This window comes from Dipodomys ordii, unplaced genomic scaffold (assembly GCF_000151885.1).
Source record: "Dipodomys ordii isolate 6190 unplaced genomic scaffold, Dord_2.0 Scaffold88, whole genome shotgun sequence".
In the NCBI taxonomy this organism is placed as follows: Eukaryota; Metazoa; Chordata; class Mammalia; order Rodentia; family Heteromyidae; genus Dipodomys; species Dipodomys ordii.
Genome location: NW_012267304.1, coordinates 1795836 through 1819365, shown reverse-complemented (window position 1 = coordinate 1819365; position 23530 = coordinate 1795836). Strand labels below are relative to the sequence as shown.

The window sequence follows — 23530 nt, the reverse complement described above, 5'->3', positions numbered from 1 at the left end:
GGGGTTACCATTACTTGAGTAAGGTAATGAGTACATTTCTTGTTGAGCATTGTTAACCCCTCCTTTGTTTTTCTCTTACTATCGCTTTCCTTCCCACCGTCCTCATTCCTCCCTACCGAAGTTGTAAAGTTCATTTCCAAAATAGTGTCTTGTCTCATTGTTACAATGGATCATCCTGTGTCCTTATTTCAGCATTTTATTTCCCTTCCATTCACCAAATTAGATAAATATAACAAAACAAATATGAAACTGCAGATTTTACACCAACAAGTAGTCATGTATCTACATAGAAGAACCCTAGAGTGATTGTTACTTGTCAATTTCAAAATGCCATTGGCTAAGTAGGACAATTATTCAAGTATGGCTACATATACACAATGAGAAGATGAAGTTGATAAATTGTTCATTCTTACTTAAAATAAGATTTTTTGTGAGATAAAATTTTAGAAAAGCTAATTCATTTTTAAAACATGTAACAAGCTCATGTTCAGTTTTAGCACTTTTTTCCACATCAAGTGACTTTACTGACCCATTCCCAAATTATCAGATTCTGGTGAATCCACCCTCTTTGAGTTATTTGGAATGATTTACCAGCTGTCACTGATCTTACTAGAGTTAATTGGAATTATTATAGGAATAACCACATGCCAAAACTAAGTTGAGGCAATGACTACATATGAAGATAAAATTTATAACATAATGTTTGCTTATTCTACAGCTTATATCAAAGGAGATTGTGTTGGTCAGCAGTAAGTCGGGACTATCGAGTGGCTAATGTGTGCATATAGTAACTCTAGCTGCCTTCTATATGTTATCAAACATCTATGAAGAGCCACTCACTATTAGTTATGAACATAGGAGACTGTTTTAAGAAACTGCTCAACAACTGAAAGCTAGACACTCTTTGAAATAGAATTTTAAGGAAGTATTGAATGAACAAGTCTTTTCAAGCCTGCCCAGATTATTTTTTCTGCATACAGAAATTGTATTCACACACACATAGACAACATGCAGATAAGCCACTTGTTTTAGAGTTCTAGATTGTTTTCCTGCAAAAGTAACTATTGTTAGGTATAGCAAAGCTTATCTATCTTTGGTTCTATGTCTCAGAGATATAATTTTTCAAAAAATAAATAGGCATGGCAGGAAAAATAATTTGGCTATCTTAAGAGAAAACTAAGCCCTTTATAAAACTGGAGCAAAAAATATAATTGCCATTTCTTCTATTCTTCTTTCCTAGTTATCTTGCTTAATATCTATTACCAGTGCAATTTTAATATTCAAATGATTGTGCACAGTGTATCTAACTATACAGCAAAGATATAGAAATGTTACAAAATAAACAGTACTTTACTATAAAGTCATTTAGGAATTATGAATTGAAAAATGTATGTGAAAGTAAAACTGCTGATGTATATTGGCAAAATTGGCTTTGAAGAAGTGCAAAAAAATTTTTAGCATGGCAAACTGAGAAATCTAGACTATCTTTTCCCTAAACTGAACACATTAGCCAAATCCCCCCATTTCCCATTTTCAGAAAATATTCCCATGTTTGAGAGATGTGATTTTTTAAACTATGATCTATGAAAGCTCCCAGTGATAATTTCAACTCTTGTATTAGTTACTGAGTTCCAGTACTAGGTAACGGCTTTCGTCTCTTTTCAAAGAGAATTTTTGAATCAAACAATTCTCTTTCTCTACAGCCTAGAGCTGGTCCTTTCAGATACTTTGCTTCAGCTGCTTCATAATCTAACCCGTCAACAGCAGAAATGGAGCAAATAATTGCTTCTGGCAGAAGAACTTCCAGGACAAATTTAATTTTGTCATCTTTTATCCGAGTGCGCATTCTTTGGTCTATTTGCTTGTATATTTCTTGTAGGTATTTCACCACCTCATCCAACTGATCTTCATCTTCAAAGTATGTTTCAATACATGGCATGAACCTCTTGGCATGCAAAAATGAATTCAGCCATCTGGACCTTTTTTTGCCTTTTAAGATGGCCAGAAGATGGTCTTCTGTTCCCTTTGCATTCACAATAAAGTCCACAAGGTTCTTATTGGCTCGGTCCCGAGCAGACTTCATTCGGTCAGGAAGAATTTTCTGATAGGCTAATCTCTTGGCTGGGGAAGTTACACTCATTTGTTCCCCACTATCGTCATTGTACAGTTTTGGAAATAAATTTCTGAAGGTGTCTCGCTTGATTTCTTTCCGAACTGGATAACTGATGTCAGCAGCAAAATACTCAAGGAAAGAACCTACGAAAGAGCCACACCCTATTCTAACTCTGTAGTCACAAATCAGTGAAATGCACCAATCAATGCTCTCCCTGTACTCCTCCCTGGCTTTATCCACTAGTGCTTGCTTCTCTTTACAGTCATATTTTTTTAATCTTCTGAAAGGCACTCTAATTCCTTTCTTTTCAGAGCTCATGTCTGCCTCAACAAAAATCACACTTGCTTTCCTCTCCTTTCGCCTGATACTTTTCACTACTGCTGGCCAAAATGGGTATTTTTGATATTTAAACCAGACAATGATCCCAGTTTCAAATGCACATGGCTTGTAATCAAGAACTAAGCGTGGAAGCTCTTCTTCTTCGTCAGTGTCCTCTAATGCAAGAGTGCTAACATGCTGCACACTCAGTGAGCTGGTTGAAGCTGAAGCTTCACCCTCAAGTTCAAAATCCAGTCTTTGAAGACTTCCTTCCTCATTCCTCAAAAGTGAATAATCCAGGACAGGGTTAGAGGCACTAAGTGAAACCTGATATTCCCCTGAAGTAGTAGAACAAGATGGCTCAGCCTCCATGTCTGTTTCCACAGGAGGCTGATTCTGGCTGGCATCTGAGCTTGGATTTGGATTTGAGGGACCCTCTTCAGGATCATCAGTATTCTCTGCAATGTTAGAGCACTGAGAGGAAACAGCTTGGTCCTCTGGGGAGCTATCTGACTCCTCTTCTTTCAAGGCTTTGGGCACCACAAAGTCATCTGACAAAAATGGAACGAACTTTTCATCTTTAATATCTACATTCTCCTCTTTGATTGTGGACATAATTGCTGTGATATCAATCTTTTTCTTGTCTTCTTTTTCATCATCTGAAAATGAAGCATAAGTTTCATTCCAACAGAAGTTTGGTGATGGCTTTGTTTCCATTTCATCTTCAATAGCTGTGTTCACCTGTGATTTATCATCAGATAGGAAGTCATCATTTTCTGTAGGTGCTACCAGGGTTGCTGGGCCTTCACTTTCTTCAAGATAATTCACAGAATCCCCTTCATGCTGCCGAAACTTTTTATGAGGGGGGGACTCAGACAGCTCTTGCAGTACATTCTCAGACAGTGTAGAGGTCTCCTGTTCATTCAAAATACCTTCCTGACTCAAATTTGCTCTTTCATTCAGGATATCCAGTGCCATTTTTAGGGATCTTTCATAAGCTGTTTCCTCCCTAGGGGGAACGCTGACCTCTGACTCTATTGTTAGGGAAGAAATGATAACTTCAATTGCAGATTCACTTAGGCTCTTTGTTTCTGTGCTATCCACTGTAACTTTTTCATCTAGTGAAAGGATTTGGACTTCTAGTGCAAATGTGCTTTTTCTCTTACCATCTGATGAAATCTCAGATCTGGACAAAACTTTTGCTGGCCATATCTGCTCTTTCCAATTGCAGAGGACATACTCGGCATTCATTGTGATTTAGATTTGTATACCAGGTAGCTACTATCAGAAGTTGAGGTGGCTGACTGTCCTTGCCTCTACCAACACAAATACTACCAAAAACACCAGTCTTACAAATGTCTCTTTTGAGGCTGGACCACCAACGGTGTATGACTTATGGGGCCTCTTCTCTTCAATTACAATTTCTCCAAGATGTTGAACACGTTTGAATAGGATAATTCTAGAAAATAATAAAACAAGGGAAAGGAAAAGTATCAATAAACAAAACCAAATCATTTTGTCAAGGTATAATACTACCAAGTATTAACACATTAAGAGATAAACTAAAAGACAACACTCAGTAAGAAGTAAGAAAGACCAAATACAGCATAACGTAAGAAGATAAAGAAACTGGAAAATTGTTTTATAGTTCTTCAAATTTAAGAACTTATAGTCTTACTAAGGAAGGAGCATATACATATCAGCAGAGAAGAGAGAGCTCATGGTAACATGTCAGGGAATTGGTTATTAGATAGGTTGATATTTCTCTGTCCCTACTGTTATGCCTGTGGAACTCCAAACTTAGCAGGTGTCAGAATCATATGGAGGACTTTTCTGATGGACTTCTTTAATTTCTGGGCTCCATCTTGTGTGCTAGCTAACCACAGCTTTATAACTTTTAGGCTGTATGTGCTTTGCTATTCTTCCAAAAGCAAGCAGACAAAAAACAATGGGATATGTATATCCTTGACCCATTTAAAAATAAGTGGCCTCATAAAAAGCATAATTGAGAAAGACTGCTATGATCACATATTGGATAGTGTACTTACCGAGAATTTTAGAGCAAAGCCATTGGTTTGAACTTTAGGTAGATATGTGAAAAGCCTCATATTTCTTTATAATTATTTAAAACATTAATTTTCTTAAAACTAGGTATTATGACTTTTAATTACAAACATTTGGTTACAAAACGGGGGTTAAATAATTGCACCCCAAATTCTCAAGTGAATAATTTTAAGTTAGTGTTAAATTTAGAATGTTACTATTTCAAAGCAGTAGCAAAAGAAATTATTCTCTGACATCTCATACTGTTTTAAATGTTTACCTCTTTATGAAATGAGAAAAGTCTTACCCTCTGTCATGTGGATGAGAACTGCCTTGATTTTCACTCTATGTGCTAGTCCAACAGAGCCTTCACCCTGAGGGGCACTTCAGTGGCTGCACTGCCTCATAGGGATTCACCTGACACCACACACAGATTGCCCAAGTCACGTGCACCTGAGATATTCACCTAAGCTGTCTAAAACAAAGACATGGGAACAATAACATGGAAGAAGTAAGAACAAAATTTCCATACCAATATTCTACCAGGAATGTCATTCTAAAACAGGGGTGAGATGAAATCCTATGCTTATTTTCCCTCATCTTCTAATACTGTGAAATGCTCTTTGGGACACTATTATATTTTTGAGATCATGATGAAGTCATCTCTGAGAATAGTGGGCAATTGGAGAGAAGGAAGTAACAATTACCTTGTATTTAGTATGAGTCATTTGATAAATTTTCTATTTGAATCCTCACCTCAGTCATTAATGTGGATGTCTTTATTCCTTACATTTCCAAATTGTTTAATAGGCTCACAATTATAGTATATGCAGTCTCATAATCTATTAATACAAAATTATTTCACTGCTTTATTGATTTACATCATTAAAAAATAATTGCCCAGGGGCTTGGAAAGTGGCTTGGTGGTAGAATGCTTGTCTCGCATGCATGAGGCCCTGGGTTTGATTCCTCAGCACCACAGAAACAGAAAAAGCCGGAAGTGGCACTGTGGCTCAAGTGGTAGAACCCTAGCTTTGAACTGAAGAGCTGAATGACTGTGCCCAGGCCCATAGTTCAGGCCCCACAACCACCCCTTCCCCACCCCCCACCCCTCGCAAAAAAAAAAAAAAAAAAAAGATTGCCCAGAGATTTTGGCTATCTGGCAGGTGCCATCTTGTGGCTACATCTGGAGCTACAGCCTGCTCATTATGAATACACAGGACCTTAATCACTAAAAGATCTGTCTTATGGGAGAAGGATAGAAACTACATTAGCCACCCAGAGTCCTTTCAGGCTTTTACAATTCCTTATTTTAGATTTAAAGGATTTTATGGTATGAGATTATAACAAGATCATACCATCAGCCAAAATGTGATTAGGAAAACATCAAGAAGCTTAATAAAATTGAAAAGCTACCAAAAATATACAAAAGGAAGCACAACTATACATAACCACTATACATATTTTCTAGAAATGTAAATGATATATATATATAGGTATATATATCACTATATCTTTCTAATCTCTATCTATTTATCTATCTATCTATCTATCTATCTATCTATCTATCTATCTATCTATCTATCTATCTATCTATCTATCTCTTTGAATAATTGTTCTTCAGTGAACCATTCAAGGATATGGCTTAAACACAGTCCTAAATGTTTTCTACATGGCTTTTTGTTCATGATTTTAGTTTTTTCCAGTACTTTGGCTTGAATTCAAGGCTTGTGATCTCCCTTGGCTTTCTCACTCAAGGCTGGTAATCTATCACTTGAGCCATTGCTCCACTTCTGGCTTTTTGGTGATCAATTAGAGATAAGAGTCTTACAGACTTTCCTGCCTGGGGCCACCTTTGAACTGTGATAACCAGTTCTTAGCATCCAGAACAGCTTGAATTATAGGCATAAGATACCAGCACTCAGCCTCATATGGTTTCATAAGTTATTTTAACTGAGATATCCCACAGCTTCTCAACATTTACCTGAAAATTCTGTGAAGATATCAAAGAACAAATAAAGTGATGCTTTGTGTGTGTGTGTGTGTGTGTGTGTGTGTGTGTGCGTGTGTGTGTGTGTGTGTGTGTGCGCGCCAGTCCTAGGGCTTTGAAATCAGGCCTGAGAGCTGTCCCTGAGCTTCTCTGCTCAAAGCTTTCACTTTATCACTTTGAGTCACAGTTCTACTTCTGGCTTTTAGGTGGTTAATTGGAGACAGAATGTCCTGTATGGGCTGGCTTTGAACTGAGATTCTCAGATCCCAGTCTCCCAGCCTCTTTAGTACCAAGAATTATAGGTATAGGCCATTAGCCCATGCTAAAGTGATATTTTTTTAAAATGAGAATAATAAAGTCAACCTTGTCTCCCCAACCATACAAATGATTCCATTTGTAGTTTGGTAAATATGTTTTTCAGATTTGGCTAGATACATTATTAATCAAATATATTATACCTTAATATTATGTATTTACCTATATTAAACTAGCATAAATATATATTCTGAAAGAAGAGAATGTAATATGTGCTATTCTATTTATCTTATGCTATTTCTCAGACTTCAGATCACTGTATGAAAAGGTTCATGTTTCTATCACTAAATATACAATATTCCATAGTATGGATATACCATATAAAATTTTTTCAGTTGCTTACAGAAAAAAAAAAACAAACCAAATACTCCATCTCACTCATAAACTTATGTGATACAAATAATTGGCTCCTTCTGATGACTGAAATGACACACTGCACAGAGGACACACAGGGCTATAGTCAAAACAGATAACCAGGCTACCCATTTGCTTGGGTTGAGGAAATTTTCCACTGTTAATAAAAGGCAAGAGACAAGAGACACAGGAGCATGAATGTGTATATGTGTGTGTATACATGTATGCTTGTAAGTGTATATGTGTTGGAAACCAAAATGTGTATGTTGTTTCAGCTGCATTTTCTTCTGATTGTAAGGATGATCATGAGGGATTCTACTCTGAAAGATGTTGCAACAGATTAGAATAATATTAAAATGGCAAGCTGATTAGCCAGAAACGCTGGATGCTGACAGAGGGGTTAATTTCTTCTAGATTTTTTTCTAATCACACATATAGGTACATGTACACTGTGCAGTTTCTTCACTCAACTATCTTTGATCTCTTCTCCATGTGACACACACTCGATCCACATATCAATTTATAGAAGTAATTCCTCATGCTGTCAATTACTTGTATCAGTTCATAATTTTGTGCAAATCAATAATGTTTAAAACTTTAAAAAAAAGAACACAATGCCTGGCAATATAAACATGGAATTCCAAGGCAATAAATTATCATGAACAGCCATGCTGCAGTGAAGCCTTAATTTAGAGCCCGTAATCTGATCACCCCCTTTCCCACTGTGGACTTATAAAGCCTTGGGAGGTAGAAAAATTCCAGAGGATTAATTCCTTCAAAATGGAAACGATTCTCACAAAACCACACATCGTTCCTTCCTGCCACTCCAAAACCTGTTTTTGTCTCTTTACTCCAGGGCCCTGAAAAGTCACTAGAAAATAAATTTCAGACAGACATTACCTTGAAGCTTCTTGTCAGCTGCAGCTTGGTGAAATGCAGCTCCTCTTCCAAGACTGGGCAGACAGAGCTGCCTGCCAAGCTGTTCAGAGAAGGCTCCGCCCCCCAGCTGTGATGAGGAGCAGGATGCCCCGCCCTGAATTAGAGGAGAGAGAATTTGCTAAAGAAACCGCAGTAAGGTTGTAGTGTGGAAATGCTCCTTTTAAAAAAGACCCTTCCAGTGTAGTGGCAATAAGGGTGTGTTTAATTTCCCTCTAAATCCTTCGGGTAGGAAATTTCTTCAAGAAAACAGGTAGCAGATCACTTTATCTATAATAAAACCCAGTTAAAATACCTCAAACATTTCTTCCTTGCCTTTTCTGTTTCTTCAGGAAAGTTTTAGAGGGTTCTTCTTATATATGTCTATTTCTGACAAGAAGCAGAAAATTACTGGTTCACTGGGGAAGTCCCCATTTCATATATTCTTATCAAGAACAGGAAATTCATTTTTCATACATTTTGCTGTTTTTTACTTGAGCAATTAATGTGGAGAGAATTATTTTTTAATTTATATGTTCCTCTTTATTTCTATGCATATTATTAGAATTTTCTGATCTTAAGCTTAATTTTCATCTTCTGATTTAAGTTAAAATGCCAATCTAAAACATTATCATTGATAATTTGGAGAATGAAGTATTTTACTGGCCTTAGTGTCACATAATATATAGTATTAGTCATATACATATAACTGCATTTGTAAATTCACATTTATATATGCATTAATGTTAGAATGAAACATTACACAAAATGAATGAATAGCATCTCTCAGCTGATATGTTGTTGGGAGTGGGGCTCAAGTAACAACATAATGCAATGTTCACGCTATAAACAACCCTTAAATCTCAGAATTTCAAACCTCAAATGACCAAACTGTCAAATGCCAATCAAGTGGCCAAGAGAAGGAAAGTCCTAGCAGTGATTAAGCAACTCAACCTATGTATCAAACAAATTCTTGGGCCTTGAAGTTGTATAGTGCATTGGCTACATCTGGCTGTCTAAAGAAGAGGGAGGATTAAATTCATGTGGATGGTTTTAAGAGCCAGTTCTGGTAGACATCACTACTGGCCATAGTCTAATAGCCACAACTCTGGACAGGTATTGAAGCCCAACCCAACTGCCATAGAGGGAAGGAATGTAGTCTCTTTGTGACCCTAGGGGGAAAAATGAAGAGTTTGGTGAACATGTAGTACACTCACCAACACAGGAAGTTTTCCTTTTCACTTTGTATAGACTTCGGTATAAAGCTTTTTAAATAAATGTGTATCATATTTATGATGAACCTGAGAGAAACTTCAAGTTTTTCACTCAAAGCCTACTCTTTGAATTCTTTTTCATCAGCAAAACTTCAGTTGTAGTTAGGGTGGCAGTGGGAGCTCCTGAAATGTTCCTTTTCTCATATTCCCTCTCTGCAAGCCATAGTTATGTGATGGAATTTCTTCCCAAAACTGAAAATAGAAACTGCTGTGAAGATATTAGAGAAAGTACCTCTCAAGGGCGGATAAACAGCTAGAGTTGTCTTTTTTCATTTTCCTTATTTACATCCTAAAAATTCACCACAACACATAGATAGCCACCCTGAACTAAGAAGTGACTAGGGATGGATGGACATGAATCCCTCCACTTATTGGAACAATGAACTTCTCTTTTGCTGTCTCTCTACCTAGTTGTAGCAGAAACTAGTTGATCTTACAGCATGCAATAGAAATAAATCATTCTTCTTGTAGAATTAATCCTTTCAAGGCTTTAAAAGTATTTAATTTCAACTGAAGTAAATCATTTCAAAGCATTAACATGTTACTATAGAATCTAAAAAGGATTATTAGATCGATGTATATATGGTTTCACTTAAATGAACAGATTTATTTGATAATGAGCTTTACAATATTCATTCTGTCCTCTCATTTTACAAATTTAAAAACACAAAGGCACACAAATTACTGTATTTAAAAAGTATATATTTTTCTCTTTTGTTGATTTTCTATGTAGCATGTAAGTCAGGAAATACTATACCCATTCATTATTTTCCAAACAAAATGCAAAGTAAGAGGTCAACTCTATGGAGGACACCATTGTCTCACACCTATAATCCTGACTAGTCAGGAGGCTAAGATTTGAGGATCTTGATTTGAAGACAGCTAAGGTAAGAAAGTCTATGAGATTTTATTTCCAAATAGCCAGCAAAAAGCTAGAAGTTCAGCTGTGGCTCAAGTGTTAGAGTGCTAGAGCCTTGAGAAAGAAAACTCAAAAAGTGCCAAGGCCCTGAGTTCAAGCTGCACGCACACACGCACAGACACACAGACACACAGACACACACAGACACACACACAGAGATCAAATCCACAGGAGATAGGGAGTGATAGCCAAATAATAAATGCTAATATTAGAGTACTAATATTAAAGTGAATATATGTTGGTAATACAGAAACAGTGTCTAATACCTTCATGTAGACATTATTCTTAGTAATGATATTTTATCTCATTTAATAACTACATGGTTATTACATGCACAAAAGTCATATAACTGCTCATTCAATATGAAAACAGTAATAATAATAATAATAGCAATAATGTTACAAGCCAAAGTGTTTTCTCACTGTGTACCAGGTACTCTGTCATCCCTGATTCTTACAAAATATTGCTTAATAGGTGCTATGGATTGAATATGATCTTCAAAATTCCTGTGTTAAGTCCCAATGTAAAAATGTTAAGTGGTAGGACCTTTAAGAGTTGATTAGATCCCATGGGCTTGTTCGTCATGAAAACATTAATGTCATTACAGCAGGACTGAGATAGTCACCATGGGAGTGGGTTCCTGATAAGAGGATGCATTTGTCCCCGTTTGTCTGTTCTGTCTCTCCATGCAATATGTGCTACTAATTCAGCAATTAGGCCCTTAACCAGATGCAGATCCTCAATCTTGGAATTCCCAGACTCTAGAACTGTGATCTAAATGAGTGTCTACTGTTTATATACTTCTCAGTCTCAAGTATTCCATTGCAACAGCACAAAATGACAGTAGATATTAAGAGTATTCTCATCTTGGACATGAGGCTTTAGCGATATTAATGCACTTTTAAAAGGATATCCTGAGAGTATTTGGCACATGGTATTTGGATCTAGGTCTTCTTTACCCCAGAGTCAATATTGTTAATCACTAAGACACACTGCCCTTCTTTCACTGCAAACTGAAAATACTCTGCAAATGTGTATGGGATGAATGGATGAGTAACTAAAAGAATCTAAAATTGGTATTCTGAGAGTCATTGGAATTTAAACAGAACATGACATAATATATCCAATGTTGCACCTAATCTGCCTTCCTTCATTCCTTTGTTGTTGTTAGAGTTTAACATGATACAGTGTAATTATGGCAGTGAGTAATATCCCATCCCCTTTGACAATTATACTGATTGCAAATAAGGCACAAGTTCTTCCCACCTACAAGGACAGCCATCTAGACTGTGTCTGTTACCTTAACTAGGAGTAAACAATACTGACAAGATCAGACTTACCAGATATACATGTGGGAGAAGGTTTTCTGGGTGATGGAATTCTACTGCTTTCTGACTGTGGTGGTAGTTGCATGAGTATAGACATATATACAAAAATGTTAAGTAGAGTGTATGACACTTTACATGTGATTTTAACATATGATAATTCAAGATTAAATGTTTGAATATAATGTAATAACCATTACCTAAAAAACAATTCTTTTAAATATGCTTTTGAATCCATTATTTTCTTCCTATAGCATATTTAATAAAAACCACAAAATGACCCTCATACATATATAATAATATATGTATATATAATATTTAGAATACAAAAAGGCCTAAGAGAATGTCATCCATAACAATAGCAAATCTCTGGGTAACCTACAAATTCCAATTTCCTTCAATCTACCAGAGAACTAAATAAAATATCAAAGGATAAGAAGTTTCTTTCCAGAAAGACAGGACCTTCTTATCATTTCACTTTCCAAAGCAGAGACAGTAGTTGCTATCATAGGAACAAATAAAAATAAATCATGTAAGCTTGGTGCGGATGGCTCATGCCTGATATCCGTGAATCCTAGTACAAAAGCTGGAAGTGGAAATGTGGTTCAAGTGGTGGAGCATCATCTTTGAGAGAAAAAGCTGAGGGACACAGCCCAGGTCCTGAGTTCAAGCCCCAGTACCAGTACCAAACAAATCTGAGATGTTGTAAAATCTTAAATGGTAAAGAGCAGGGTCTAGTTTTTAGTTATTAGCTGAAGCCTGTGACACTCATACACTTACTGCTAAGTTCTTTTCCATGGTCCTTAACTGGAAGGTCACAAAAATAAGTAGGGACAAAACAAGAGGCCTAAAGAGCTCGTATCACTGGTTCAAGTATGTGAACCCTTAAATCTAAACTTTTTTTTTATCATGGAGAACCAAGGGATTAAGCCACTAGAGTGCAGCAGTAAATCTCTTGGACCCAGGCAAAAATCTAGTGTTTCTGGGGGAGGAACAGAAGTAAAATGCATTTGTCTGAAGAGGGAGAGACAGGAAACTCTCAAAACACCCATTGCTGTTGAAGGAGAATTAGAAGGGAAAAAACCTCCATTATGGAAGGAGGGGATCTTATAGAAATAAAAAAGTAGGGGTAGCTATTTCTGAGGAAGGGGCATGAAAAAACTTCCCATTAAAGACCAATCACAGATTTAAATGAGAAGTTAACTCCAAAAGGAGAGGAAAGGATGCTGAAAAATCCTCAACTCTCATGGTCTGAGTACACAGGGCTTCCCTAAGGTTATGACTACACAGGATGACAGACAATACTTCTGCTCTAACACCTCATACTAAAGGCAGCCTATTGTTACAAAACAGGTCACAGCTTAAAGACAGACCCTCCTCTGTAAAGGACTACTGAAAACTTAGGGTGGAGAATCATGCAAAAATGTCCTCTAGCATTCCAAGTGTCACTCAAAAAAGCAAAGTTATGCAAGCCATATGATAATGAAGTGAGCAAAATAATTTCCAACATATAACACCATTAACCTGATGCCAAAATCAAGCATACACATACTCCACATAGTAAGAACAGAAAACAACATACCAGTATCTGTCATAAACATAGGAACATAATCCTTAGCGAAATGCTATTAAAGGCAATGACACAGAAAAAGGATAACATATAAAGAGCAAATAGAATTTATACTGGGAATGTAAGGATGATTCATCATATGCAAATCAATCAAAGTAACTCACCCTATTGGCAGACTAGAAAAGATTCAAAAGTATCTTATTGATGCAAAAAAGTATCTGACAACATTTCAGAAGCATTCAGGACAAAAACACTTAAACATGCTATAAAACAAATGGATAATCCTCAACCTAAGCAAGAATATCTACAAGTATTGCTGGGAGGATGGCCCAGAAGGAACAGAACCACCCTAGCTCTCTCCAATCAGAGATTCGGGGTCCTAACACATATTTCACTTCAAGAAAATGACAACAAGGGCTGGGAAGGTGGCTCAGTGGTAGAGCACCTGCCTTGCATGCATGAGGCCCTGGGTTCGATTCCTCAGCACCACATAAGCAAAAAGAAAAAAGCTGGAAGTGGTGTGCTGTGGCTCAAGTGGTAGAGCGCTAGCCTTGAGCTGAAGAACTGAGGGACAGCACCCAGGCCCAGAGTTCAGGCCCCAGGACTGAACCCCCCCTCCCCCCTCCCCCTCCTCCCTGCCACAAAAAAAGAAAATGACAACAAGAAAAATATAAACAGAGAATCACAAGAAGAAAAAAGAACTTTTTTTTTTGCTGGTCGTGGGGCCTGAACTCTGGGCCTGGGCGCTGTCCCTCAGCTCTTCAGCTCAAGGCTAGTGCGCTACCACTTGAGCCATAGCACTACTTCTGGCTTTTTTGGCATATGTGGTGCTGAGGAATTGAACCCAGGGCCTCATGCATGCAAGGCAAACACTCTACCACTGAGCCACCTTCCCAGACCCACAAAAAAAGAACATATACCTAACACACACAAGGAAGGAAAACTGTGAAGTGCCTTCCCACCATCCCCCATTGCAGGGCCACCAACATGGCTAAGCTGCCACAGTGTCCCTGTGGTGACCTGGACCAGTGCAAACAGCAACATGCCTGAAGATCAAGAGTTACAGATCAGCAATACGACACCAATGAATCAAGATGCAAAAAACTTTCACCACAATGGTGCTGGTCAGCTCCAAACCAACCCCATGAACCATGAGTATGCAGCCAGCGACCCATCCCACGGGGACCAGCACTGGTGATGACCTAGAGTGCTTGGCCCAGACCTACTCCCTCCTACCTGAGAAGCAACACCATACCTGTGGGAGCTCTCTCCTTCTGAGGCTCACACCTTTCCCAGAGGCCTGAATGCAGCCCTCTACCACATTGGAAGTAGATGCCAGTCCAGGATTCAAGAGGACACCAATCCAGGACTTGAATGGGAACAATTTCCCCATCCCACCCTGAGGGAACCCGCCCCCTCCTGAGCTCATACCAGAAGGTTGAACTTAGCTCCCCACTCTGTGGGAAGTAGACACCAGTCCAGGACTGGAGTGGGGATGATTTCCCTGCACCACCCTGTGGAAACCTGTTCCCTCTGAGGCTTACACTTGAATAAGAGAATTAAACTCACCTCCCCACATCATGGGAACAGATCACAGTTCAGGACTTAGGTGGGGCAACCTTCCCTTAACTCATGGTGCACTCCCCTCTCCTCGGCCCTGTACCAGGGCTCAAATGAGAACAGGGAGCTGGAATGCTGCTTCTGGTCTTTTCCAGGACTCAGGCCAGGACAACCTCCTCACTAGGACTAGTGGGAACCGGCCTACTCCAGACACAGATCTGGGCCAGTAAACTAGACTACTCTGCACAACATAATGGGAACATGCCACAGGGCCTAAACCCAGGGCAGGACACCAGACTGCCCCATACACCTCAGAGCCCTACAACTGGCTAGCACCTATTACACTGTTTGCATCACCCTGAGCTAAAAGGTGTCAAACCCAAAGTCTGACAGAAATCCATGCAGTGAATTATACTCTGCCACCACTGAACTTGACACACAATCTTAATGATCCCAACAATCCCTGACCCCAAATCACAAGAGGGTTTTTTTTTGCTTCTTTGTTTTTAATGTACTGTTCAAAGTTATTTCTTTTTTCTTTCATTATTTTTTCCCCTTTGGTTTGCCCCTGTTGTCACTGTATTTTATTTTGGTACCCTTTGTATTGTATATACGTTTATCTAATTTAGGGAAGAGAAGGGGAATAACAAAATGGTGAGACAAAGGATAAAGGGTGAACCAATGCAACAACAAAAGATTACAAAATTCATGAATAATAAAGACAACAAACAAAATTCAAAACCCAACAACAAAGATAGCAAAGATTAGGCAAAAAATTAATGAAATAGAGACCAAAACACTATATATAAAATCAATAAAAGAAAAGCTAGACAGACCAATAGCTAGAAAGATGAAGAAAAGAGGCTATTCAAACCAATAAAATTAGAGATGCCAAAGAAACTTTATAAGCATATAAAGGACTACTATCAAACCATATAATAAAATAAGATAGAAAACCTAGTAGAAATAGACAAATTTCTAGAAATGTACAAACTGCCTAAGCTGAACCAAGAAGATATAAACCAATTAAACAGGCCTATAACATGCAACAAGGTTGAGGAAGTAATCAACTCTTCCAACAAGGAAAAACCAGGTTCTGCCTGATGTATTCATGGCTGAATTCTATAAGACTTTTAAAGTTGAACTAACACCAATATTCCTCAAACTTTCCAGTGAAACAGAAACAAAAGAATAAATTTCAAACTCATTCTATGACGCCAGTATCATATTTATCCCAAAAACCAAGTAAGAATTCAACAAAAATTGAGTACTATAGACCAATTTCTCTGATGAGCAAAGTTCTTCAATAAAATACTAGCTAACAGAATCCTGAAACATAAAAAAAGCATGCATTATGATCAAGTAGGATTCATCCTACAGATGCAAGGTTGCTTTAACATTCATAAGTCAATAATTGTAATTTGCCACATCAACAGAGTCAAAGACAAGAACCACATGATCATCTCAAAGATGAATAAAAAACCTTTGACATCCAATATGCATTCATGTTAAAAACTTTGGAGAAGCTAGGAACAGAAAGAACATTCCTTAAAATAATAAAGGCTATATATGACAATACCAACATCATAATAAACAAAGAAAAACTAAAACCATTTTCCCTAAAATCAGGAACAAGGCAAGGATGTCCACTCTCTCTACTCCTCTTCAATAGAATTATGGAATTCATAGACAGAGCAATAAGGCCAAAAAAGTACATAAAAGTGATTGACATAGGGAAAGAAGAAGTCAAACTATTCCTATTTGCAGATGACATGATTTTATATCTAAAGGACCAAAAAGATTCTACCCCCAAGTTCCTAGAACTGATCAACCACTTTGGCAATGTAGTAGGGTACAAAATTAACCCATAAAAATCAGTAGCCTTCCTGTATGCTGACTAATGTACAAGCAGAAAAGGACATTAGGTAAACAACTCCATTTGCAATAGCCTCAAAAAAACCCCACTATGTATAAGCCTAGCTGAAGATGTAAAAGGTCTTTATAGGGAAAAGTATAAAAATCTGAAGAACAAAACCAAAAAGGAGATCAGGAAATATAAGACCTTCCATGTTCATGGATAAATAACATTGTGAAAATGGCGATACAGCCAAAAATGTTATACAAATTTAATGTAATCCCCATCGAAATCCCAATGATGTTCTTCATTGAGATAGAGAAAACAATCCAAAAATTCTTATGGGACAACAAAAGACCTAGAATAGCCAAAGCAATTCTAGGCAAAAAAATTAATTCAGGTGGTATCACAAAACCAGATCTCAACCACTGTTACAGAGCTATAGTAACAAAAGCAGCTTAGTATTGGCACAAAAATAGACCTGAATACCAATGAAACAGATTAGAAGACCCATAAATAAAACCATACACTTATAATTATCTGATATTTAATAAGGGAGCCAAGTTACACCATGGAAAAAAAAGTTGGTGTTGGGAAAACTGGGCATCCATATGCAGAAAACCAAAAGTGGATCCCTATTTGTCATCATGTACTAGGATCAATTCAAAGTGGATCAAAGACCTCAATATTAGACCCCAAACTTTGAAATTACTATAAGAGAGAATAGGGGAAACATTAGAACTTATAGTTATAGGCAGAAACTTCTTGAAGAGTCTCAGAGGCACAACAGATAGGAGAGAGACTTGACAAGTAGGACTATATCAAAATAAAAAGTTTCTGCACAGCTAAGAACATAGTTACAAATTTGAAAGACAGCCAATGAGACTGGGAGGGAGATTTTTAACAGCAATATATCAGACAAAGGCCTATTATTCAATATATTCAAGGGGCTCAAGAGACTAACCTCTCCCAAACTTAAACTAATCACTAAATGGGTACTCTTCTCAGAAGAGGTAAGAATAGCAAAGAAACACATGAGGGAATGCTTATCATCCTGGCCATGAAGGAAATGCAAATCAAAACAACTCTGAGATTTCACTACACCCCAGTTAGATTGGTCAACAGTGTGAATTCAAGCAACAACAAATGTTGGCGAAGATGTGGGGGAAAAGGAACCCTACTGCATTGTTGGGAATATAAACTAGTACAACCATTCTGGACAGCAATGTGGAGGTTTCTCAAAGAACCTAAAAATAGATCTTCCCTATAACCCAGCCATACCACTCCTGGGTATATATCTATCCTGCATTTCCACATTCATATCACACTATTCCAAGATGTCAAAACAGTCCAGATACCCCAGAACATATGAGTGGATCCAAAAAAATGTGGTACCTAAACAATGGAATTTTATATAGCCATTACAAAAAATTACATCATTTGCAGGGAAATGGATGGAACTAAAACAAATCATACAGCAAGTGAGGTAAGCCAAGCTCAGAGCAACAAATGGTGTATGTTCTCTGTGATATGCAGAATTTGATCTAAAATACAGTAGGATATGGAAAATTATATACAATTCTAAATACAGTGAGATCAAAAGAGGATACTCTTAGGAGAGAAACAAAGAAGCAATGCCTATGTCCCTCTTTATATTTATATAAAATAATATATGGAAATGAACTCCATGGTATGGAAACAAGAGATCTCTCTCTCTTTTTCTTTCTTAATTTTTATTTTTGATGATTCTGTCCTCTTTTCTTTATGTCAGGTTATATTCGTGTGTATATCTTCAGAAGGGTGGGGGAGGAAGGCAGAGATGTGAGGGAGGGACTGGGAGAGAGTGAGGGAAGAGAAGACACTAAGAAAAGAAATATATTCATTACCTGACACATAAATTTGCAATCCCTTTGTACATCACCTTTATAATAAGAATAAATAATAAAAAAGTATCTAAAAAAGGCCCACACTTACCATCACACTTACTGTTGTAACAGAATGATTTTCCCTAAAATCAGGAACCTATAAAGAATATATGTATTTACTATTTGTAGTACATATTATACTGGAGACCCAAGCCAATACAATAAGGTTTGAAATTGTAACTTCTAATGTAATCTTTTGGAGTTCAGAAAACTTAAAGAAAGGAAAGAAAAAAGTTAAAAGATTTGGAAAATATTAGTAGCACATGGATTGAAAGCAGGAAGTACAACTATATTTTCAGATAGGATGATTATGTAGAAAATCCAACTAAATCTACCTACGCAGAGGCATTAGATCAAAGAACTTTTACAGTTTCACCAGATACAAGAGTAATATAAAATAATTGACTTTATTTAAATATAATAACATTTTAAAGTTCAATTTTAAAATTACCACTTACAATGTCATCAAAACCCAGGGCATACTAATGGAGAATAAGTCCAAATGTCTGTGTAAAAATTTTTTGTTGAAAATTCAAATCAATGAATATCTAAATGAATAGGAAAATATATCATGTTAATTGAATCACTAATTTTGTATGCAACAACTCTCCAAACAGGTCTACACAATTACTGCAATCTCAGTCAAAATCTCAGTGGACACTGCAGAAATTGAGAAGATAATTTTAAAATGTATATGGAAAATCAATGTAGCTTGGAGAGCCAGGGTAACAGTAAGAATGAATTACAAAAGCTGTAAGAGTTCTGTTATATGATTGGAAATTACAATAATTATGACAGTCTAGTACTAGCCTTTACCTAACATACAGATCAATAAGACACAAACCAGTAAATATGATAAATCAATTTTGACAACTATAATTAAATGGAGAAATGGTGGTCTTTTCACTAAATGGTGCTGGTACAAAGGGACATCATAAGCAAAAATCTTCATCTTGACCCTTTTGCTAAGATTATGAACAAATATTACTCCAATGGATTTTTTTATTGTGAAAATACCATACAGATGGGTTACAATTACATGAGCAAGGTAATATTATTGAACTAAATGCAAACCCAAAATCTGAAAAAATGTGTTAAAGAAAACAAAGTAGAATGCCTTTGAGATCCTGAATGGGGCAAAGGTTTAAGATACAAAGAGTATAATCATAATATTAGTAAGCTGTGGATTTGAAATTTTTTGTCCAACAAAAACATAAGGTAAAAATTCACAGAATTGGTGAAAATATGTGCAAAACACAGATCTGATAAAGCATTTGTAAAAAGAATATCTAACTCTTTAAATATAGCAGGATTAGCCGGGTACAGGTGGCTCATGCCTGCAAACCTGCCTACTCAGAAGGCTGAGATTTGAACATTGCAGTTTGAAGGCAGCCGGGACAGGAAAGTCTGTGAGACTCTTAATTCCAATAAACTGCCAGAGCAAGCCAGAAGTAGTGCTGTGGCTCAAGTGGTAGGTACAGAGCTAGTCTTGAGCACAAAGAGGCTCAGGGATAGTACCTAGGCCCTGAGTTCAAGTCCCAACACTGGCAAAACAAAGCCAAAAGTAGAAGTATGGATCAAGTGATAGAGTGACAGAATTGAGTCAAAATACTAAGGGACAGTGACTAGGCCCTGAGTTCAAGCCTAGGGCACGCGCACGCACGCGCGTGTGCACGTGCGCAAACACACATACACAGAGTTCAATTAATGTTCACTTGCTGAATATCTATATGAAGAGGCAGAAGAGCTCAAATAAACCTAGTAAAGATGAGCTTTCAGAGTATAGAGAAAGACAAGCCAGAGTAAAGTATTTTCAGGGCCCAAAAGATTCTATAATGTCTGCCCAAGTGTATATAACAAGACAGACAAGATACGACAGTAAAAGCACCTAGTGACCTAGGTCACAAAGGAATAAATCTACCACATTTGTAGTTTCTGTGATCCCCAGGAAATAAACCTATAAAATGCCAATGTATTAAACTACTAGAATCAAAACTCAAGAAAGCCAAATAGGAAACACTTTTAAAGAAATAAAATGAAAGAAAGATTTATGAGGATCCCTAAAATCACAGCACATAAAGCTCTAAGCATTCACACACTTTCTGTATTCAAGCACACTAATTCTGCTCTTGGAAATTTAAAGAGAAAGGGAGTAGGTCCACAAACTCTGGTATTCCCTGAGGCCACCATGGGGTCATAAAAACCTAGGCAGGATATAAATTATTCTCACCACCTCCTCTGGTAAGTGTGCCATACCTTGTCCTTTAGGAAAAAGATAAAAGAGACTGAAAAGTATCAAATATCTTGGCAAGTTCCCATGATTCAACACTGAAATTACATGGGAAACTAAGTATTGGAGTATCAGAGTTCAAGGCCAAGGTTGGCAAACAAGTTCCAGATACCCCTTTCTCAACCCATAACTGGTGTAGCATATGTCAACTCAAACTACATTAGAGGCTGGAAAGAGAGGATCACAGTGTTAGACCAGTCTGGGTAGAAAAGTCTGCGATATTCAATCTTTACAGAAGGAAGATGGATGTGGTAGTACATGCCTGTGATTCTAGAAATGATGGGGAGTCTAAATTATGTGAATCATGGCTCAGGTGCACACTCAGGCAATACTCTATTTTTAAAATGACCAGTTAAAAAGCAGGGCTGGAGGTGTGGGTTGGTAGTATCTCAACAGCCTAAAAAGCAGCAGGTCTTGAGTTCAAACTCCTAGTACTACTTCAATTCCCAAATCAAATGTCTAAGCTTCAACATTGCTCAGGTAACATTATGGAAATGTTTCTGTGCATTTCAAGTTATCAAATAGATTGATAAGATACATAGACATGGGCTTTGAGGTTCAGTTCTAACTTTACTAGTGGTGTGGAGGCATAATTGGTACCACCAGACATCAAATTATAAGGATAAAATAATTTTTAAAGTTTAATGACAGGTCAATGCTGGGTATGGTGGCATATGTTTATAATTCCAGCAATTGGAGGACTGAGGTGGAGGATAATGAATGTGAGGTCATCCTAGGCTTTACAGGGAGTTCAAAGGTAGCCTGGTCTATATAGGAGACCTTGTCTCAAAAACAAATTAAGAATTATATATATATATATATATATATGCATATACACAAAACACACTGGGTGCTGGTAGATCACACTTGAAATCCTAGTTACTCAGGAGGCACAGATAGGGTAGGTTATAATTTAAGGCCAGCAGGGAGTGGGTAAGAGGAGTTTGTAGGAGCTCACTTCAACTAATAGCTGGGCACAGTGCTACATACCTGTTATCCCAGCTATATGGAAGGCAGAGATAAGGAAGACTGCAGTTCCAGGGCAACCCCAGCAAAAACAAAATGTAAGCTCACATCACTAGAAAAAGCTGGGCCTAGTGGTACATGCCTGTCATCCCAGCAATTGCAGGAAATGTAAATAGGAAGATTGCTGTCCATGATGGCCCAGGAAAAAAGCAATAAAGGGCTAAAGATGTGACTCAAGTGGTGGAGCACTTGTGTAACAAGTGCAAAATCCGGAGTTCAAATCACAGAACTTATTAGAAAAAAGTTTACTTACAGCTCAAGAGTATACAAGAGGTTATTTGGACATTGGAAAGAAGATGAAAAGATGTTCAAAATGAACCTCAGGTAATCTGAAAATGTGTATTAATTGTGACATAAAGACAGACTAGAAATCAATCAGCAAACTCTCAATTGTGGAGGGTACTTAGGTTGTTGGTGTGTGTGACTGCTTGGCCCAAATAACTAGAAAAGTAGTGATTTTTGGAGGCTTGTATTACTTTAGGAAAAAATAAAGAGTTTTCTCCTTCTGTGGCTTATTCATATGCTTTGGAAAATTCCTAAAAAAACTTGAATAAATGATTTTGAATAGGTGACACTACAAAATACTTCTTTTTCAAAGGACAAGGAAAGCCAGCGTTGGTGCCTCATACCTATAATCCTGGATACTCAGCAAGCTGAGATCTGAGGACTGTAGTTCAATGCCAACCAGGCAGGAAAGTCTGTGAGACTCTTATCTCAAATAAACTACTCAGAAAAAGCTGGAAGTGGTGTGTGGCTCAGGTGAACAGAAAGCAGCTCAGGGACAGGGATCAAGCACTGAGTTCAAGCCCCAGGACTGGCCAAAAAAAATGGACAAGAAAAACAAGAATAAGCAAAACAATGTCTTCTGATGAACAATGAAAATGGAAAAAGGAAAACAAAAGAATGAATAAATATTTAGAATCAGAGCCAGAAATATATTGTCATTGGAGAAATAATCTGAAATATTTTACAAAGAAATGTAGTTTTGTACTGTCCCACTATACAACTCTTATTGTAGTTATGTAAAAGTGTTAAAGGAAGGAATATGTTTCAGATGGTTCCTATGGGCAAGGACAAGAAAGAATCTATTAAGAATACCATTTTTGTTACTGAATATTTTGGAATTTATAGGTCTCTTGGTAGGCTAGTTATGCCTACCAAAGCAGTGAACGCAGTGGGTTTATGTCTTCTACACTGGCCTAGGTAACAACATAAAAATAACAACATAATATTATTAGGAGGATGAGAGTCAGAGATTCAGAATGACTGTCATGGACACCTATTTTGGGAATCTTTTTTCAAGGATTTCGTGGGACATATTCGTCTTCCATAAGTAGTCAACATCACGGCTACTTATCTCATTTCTCTTTTTTTTTGGGGGGGGGGGTCCGGTCGTGGGGCCTGAACTCTGGGCCTGGGCGCTGTCCCTCAGCTCTTCAGCTCAAGGCTAGCGCTCTACCACTTGAGCCACAGCGCAACTTCCAGCTTTTTTTCTTTTTGCTTATGTGGTGCTGGGGAATCGAACCCAGGGCCTCAGGCATACAAGGCAAGCGCTATACCACTGAGCCACCTTCCCAACCCTACTTATCTCATTTCTTATTTTTACTATTATTAATATTGATTTATTTTATAGTACTGGGGACAGAATTCAGGACCTCACAGGAAGCACTCTACCACTTGAACTATACTGCAACTTTTCCTTATTTCTTTATAGGATACACACACACACACACACACA

General features: G+C 37.4%; 1 protein-coding gene and 1 long non-coding RNA gene across 2 annotated transcripts; both read right to left on the bottom strand.

Annotated features, from left to right (window-relative positions):
* Window positions 1–1621: 1621 nt before the first annotated feature.
* LOC105992776 (PWWP domain-containing protein MUM1L1) lies at window positions 1622–3682 on the bottom strand. Its single transcript, XM_013025835.1, has one exon. The coding sequence runs from the start codon at window positions 3680–3682 to the stop codon at window positions 1622–1624; it is 2061 nt and encodes a 686-aa protein (XP_012881289.1).
* A 107-nt stretch (window positions 3683–3789) lies between these two features.
* LOC105992805 lies at window positions 3790–8122 on the bottom strand. Its single transcript, XR_001175422.1, has 3 exons — window positions 8034–8122; window positions 4782–4949; window positions 3790–3890 (listed from the first exon to the last, which is right to left on the bottom strand). It is a non-coding gene; the product is annotated as an uncharacterized LOC105992805 (long non-coding RNA).
* Between the last annotated feature and the right edge of the window lie 15408 nt (window positions 8123–23530).

Bases quoted from the DNA above. Each gene is read 5' to 3' on its own strand.
- LOC105992776 (XM_013025835.1), bottom strand. From the start codon at position 3,682: ATGAATGCCGAGTATGTCCTCTGCAATTGGAAAGAGCAGATATGGCCA.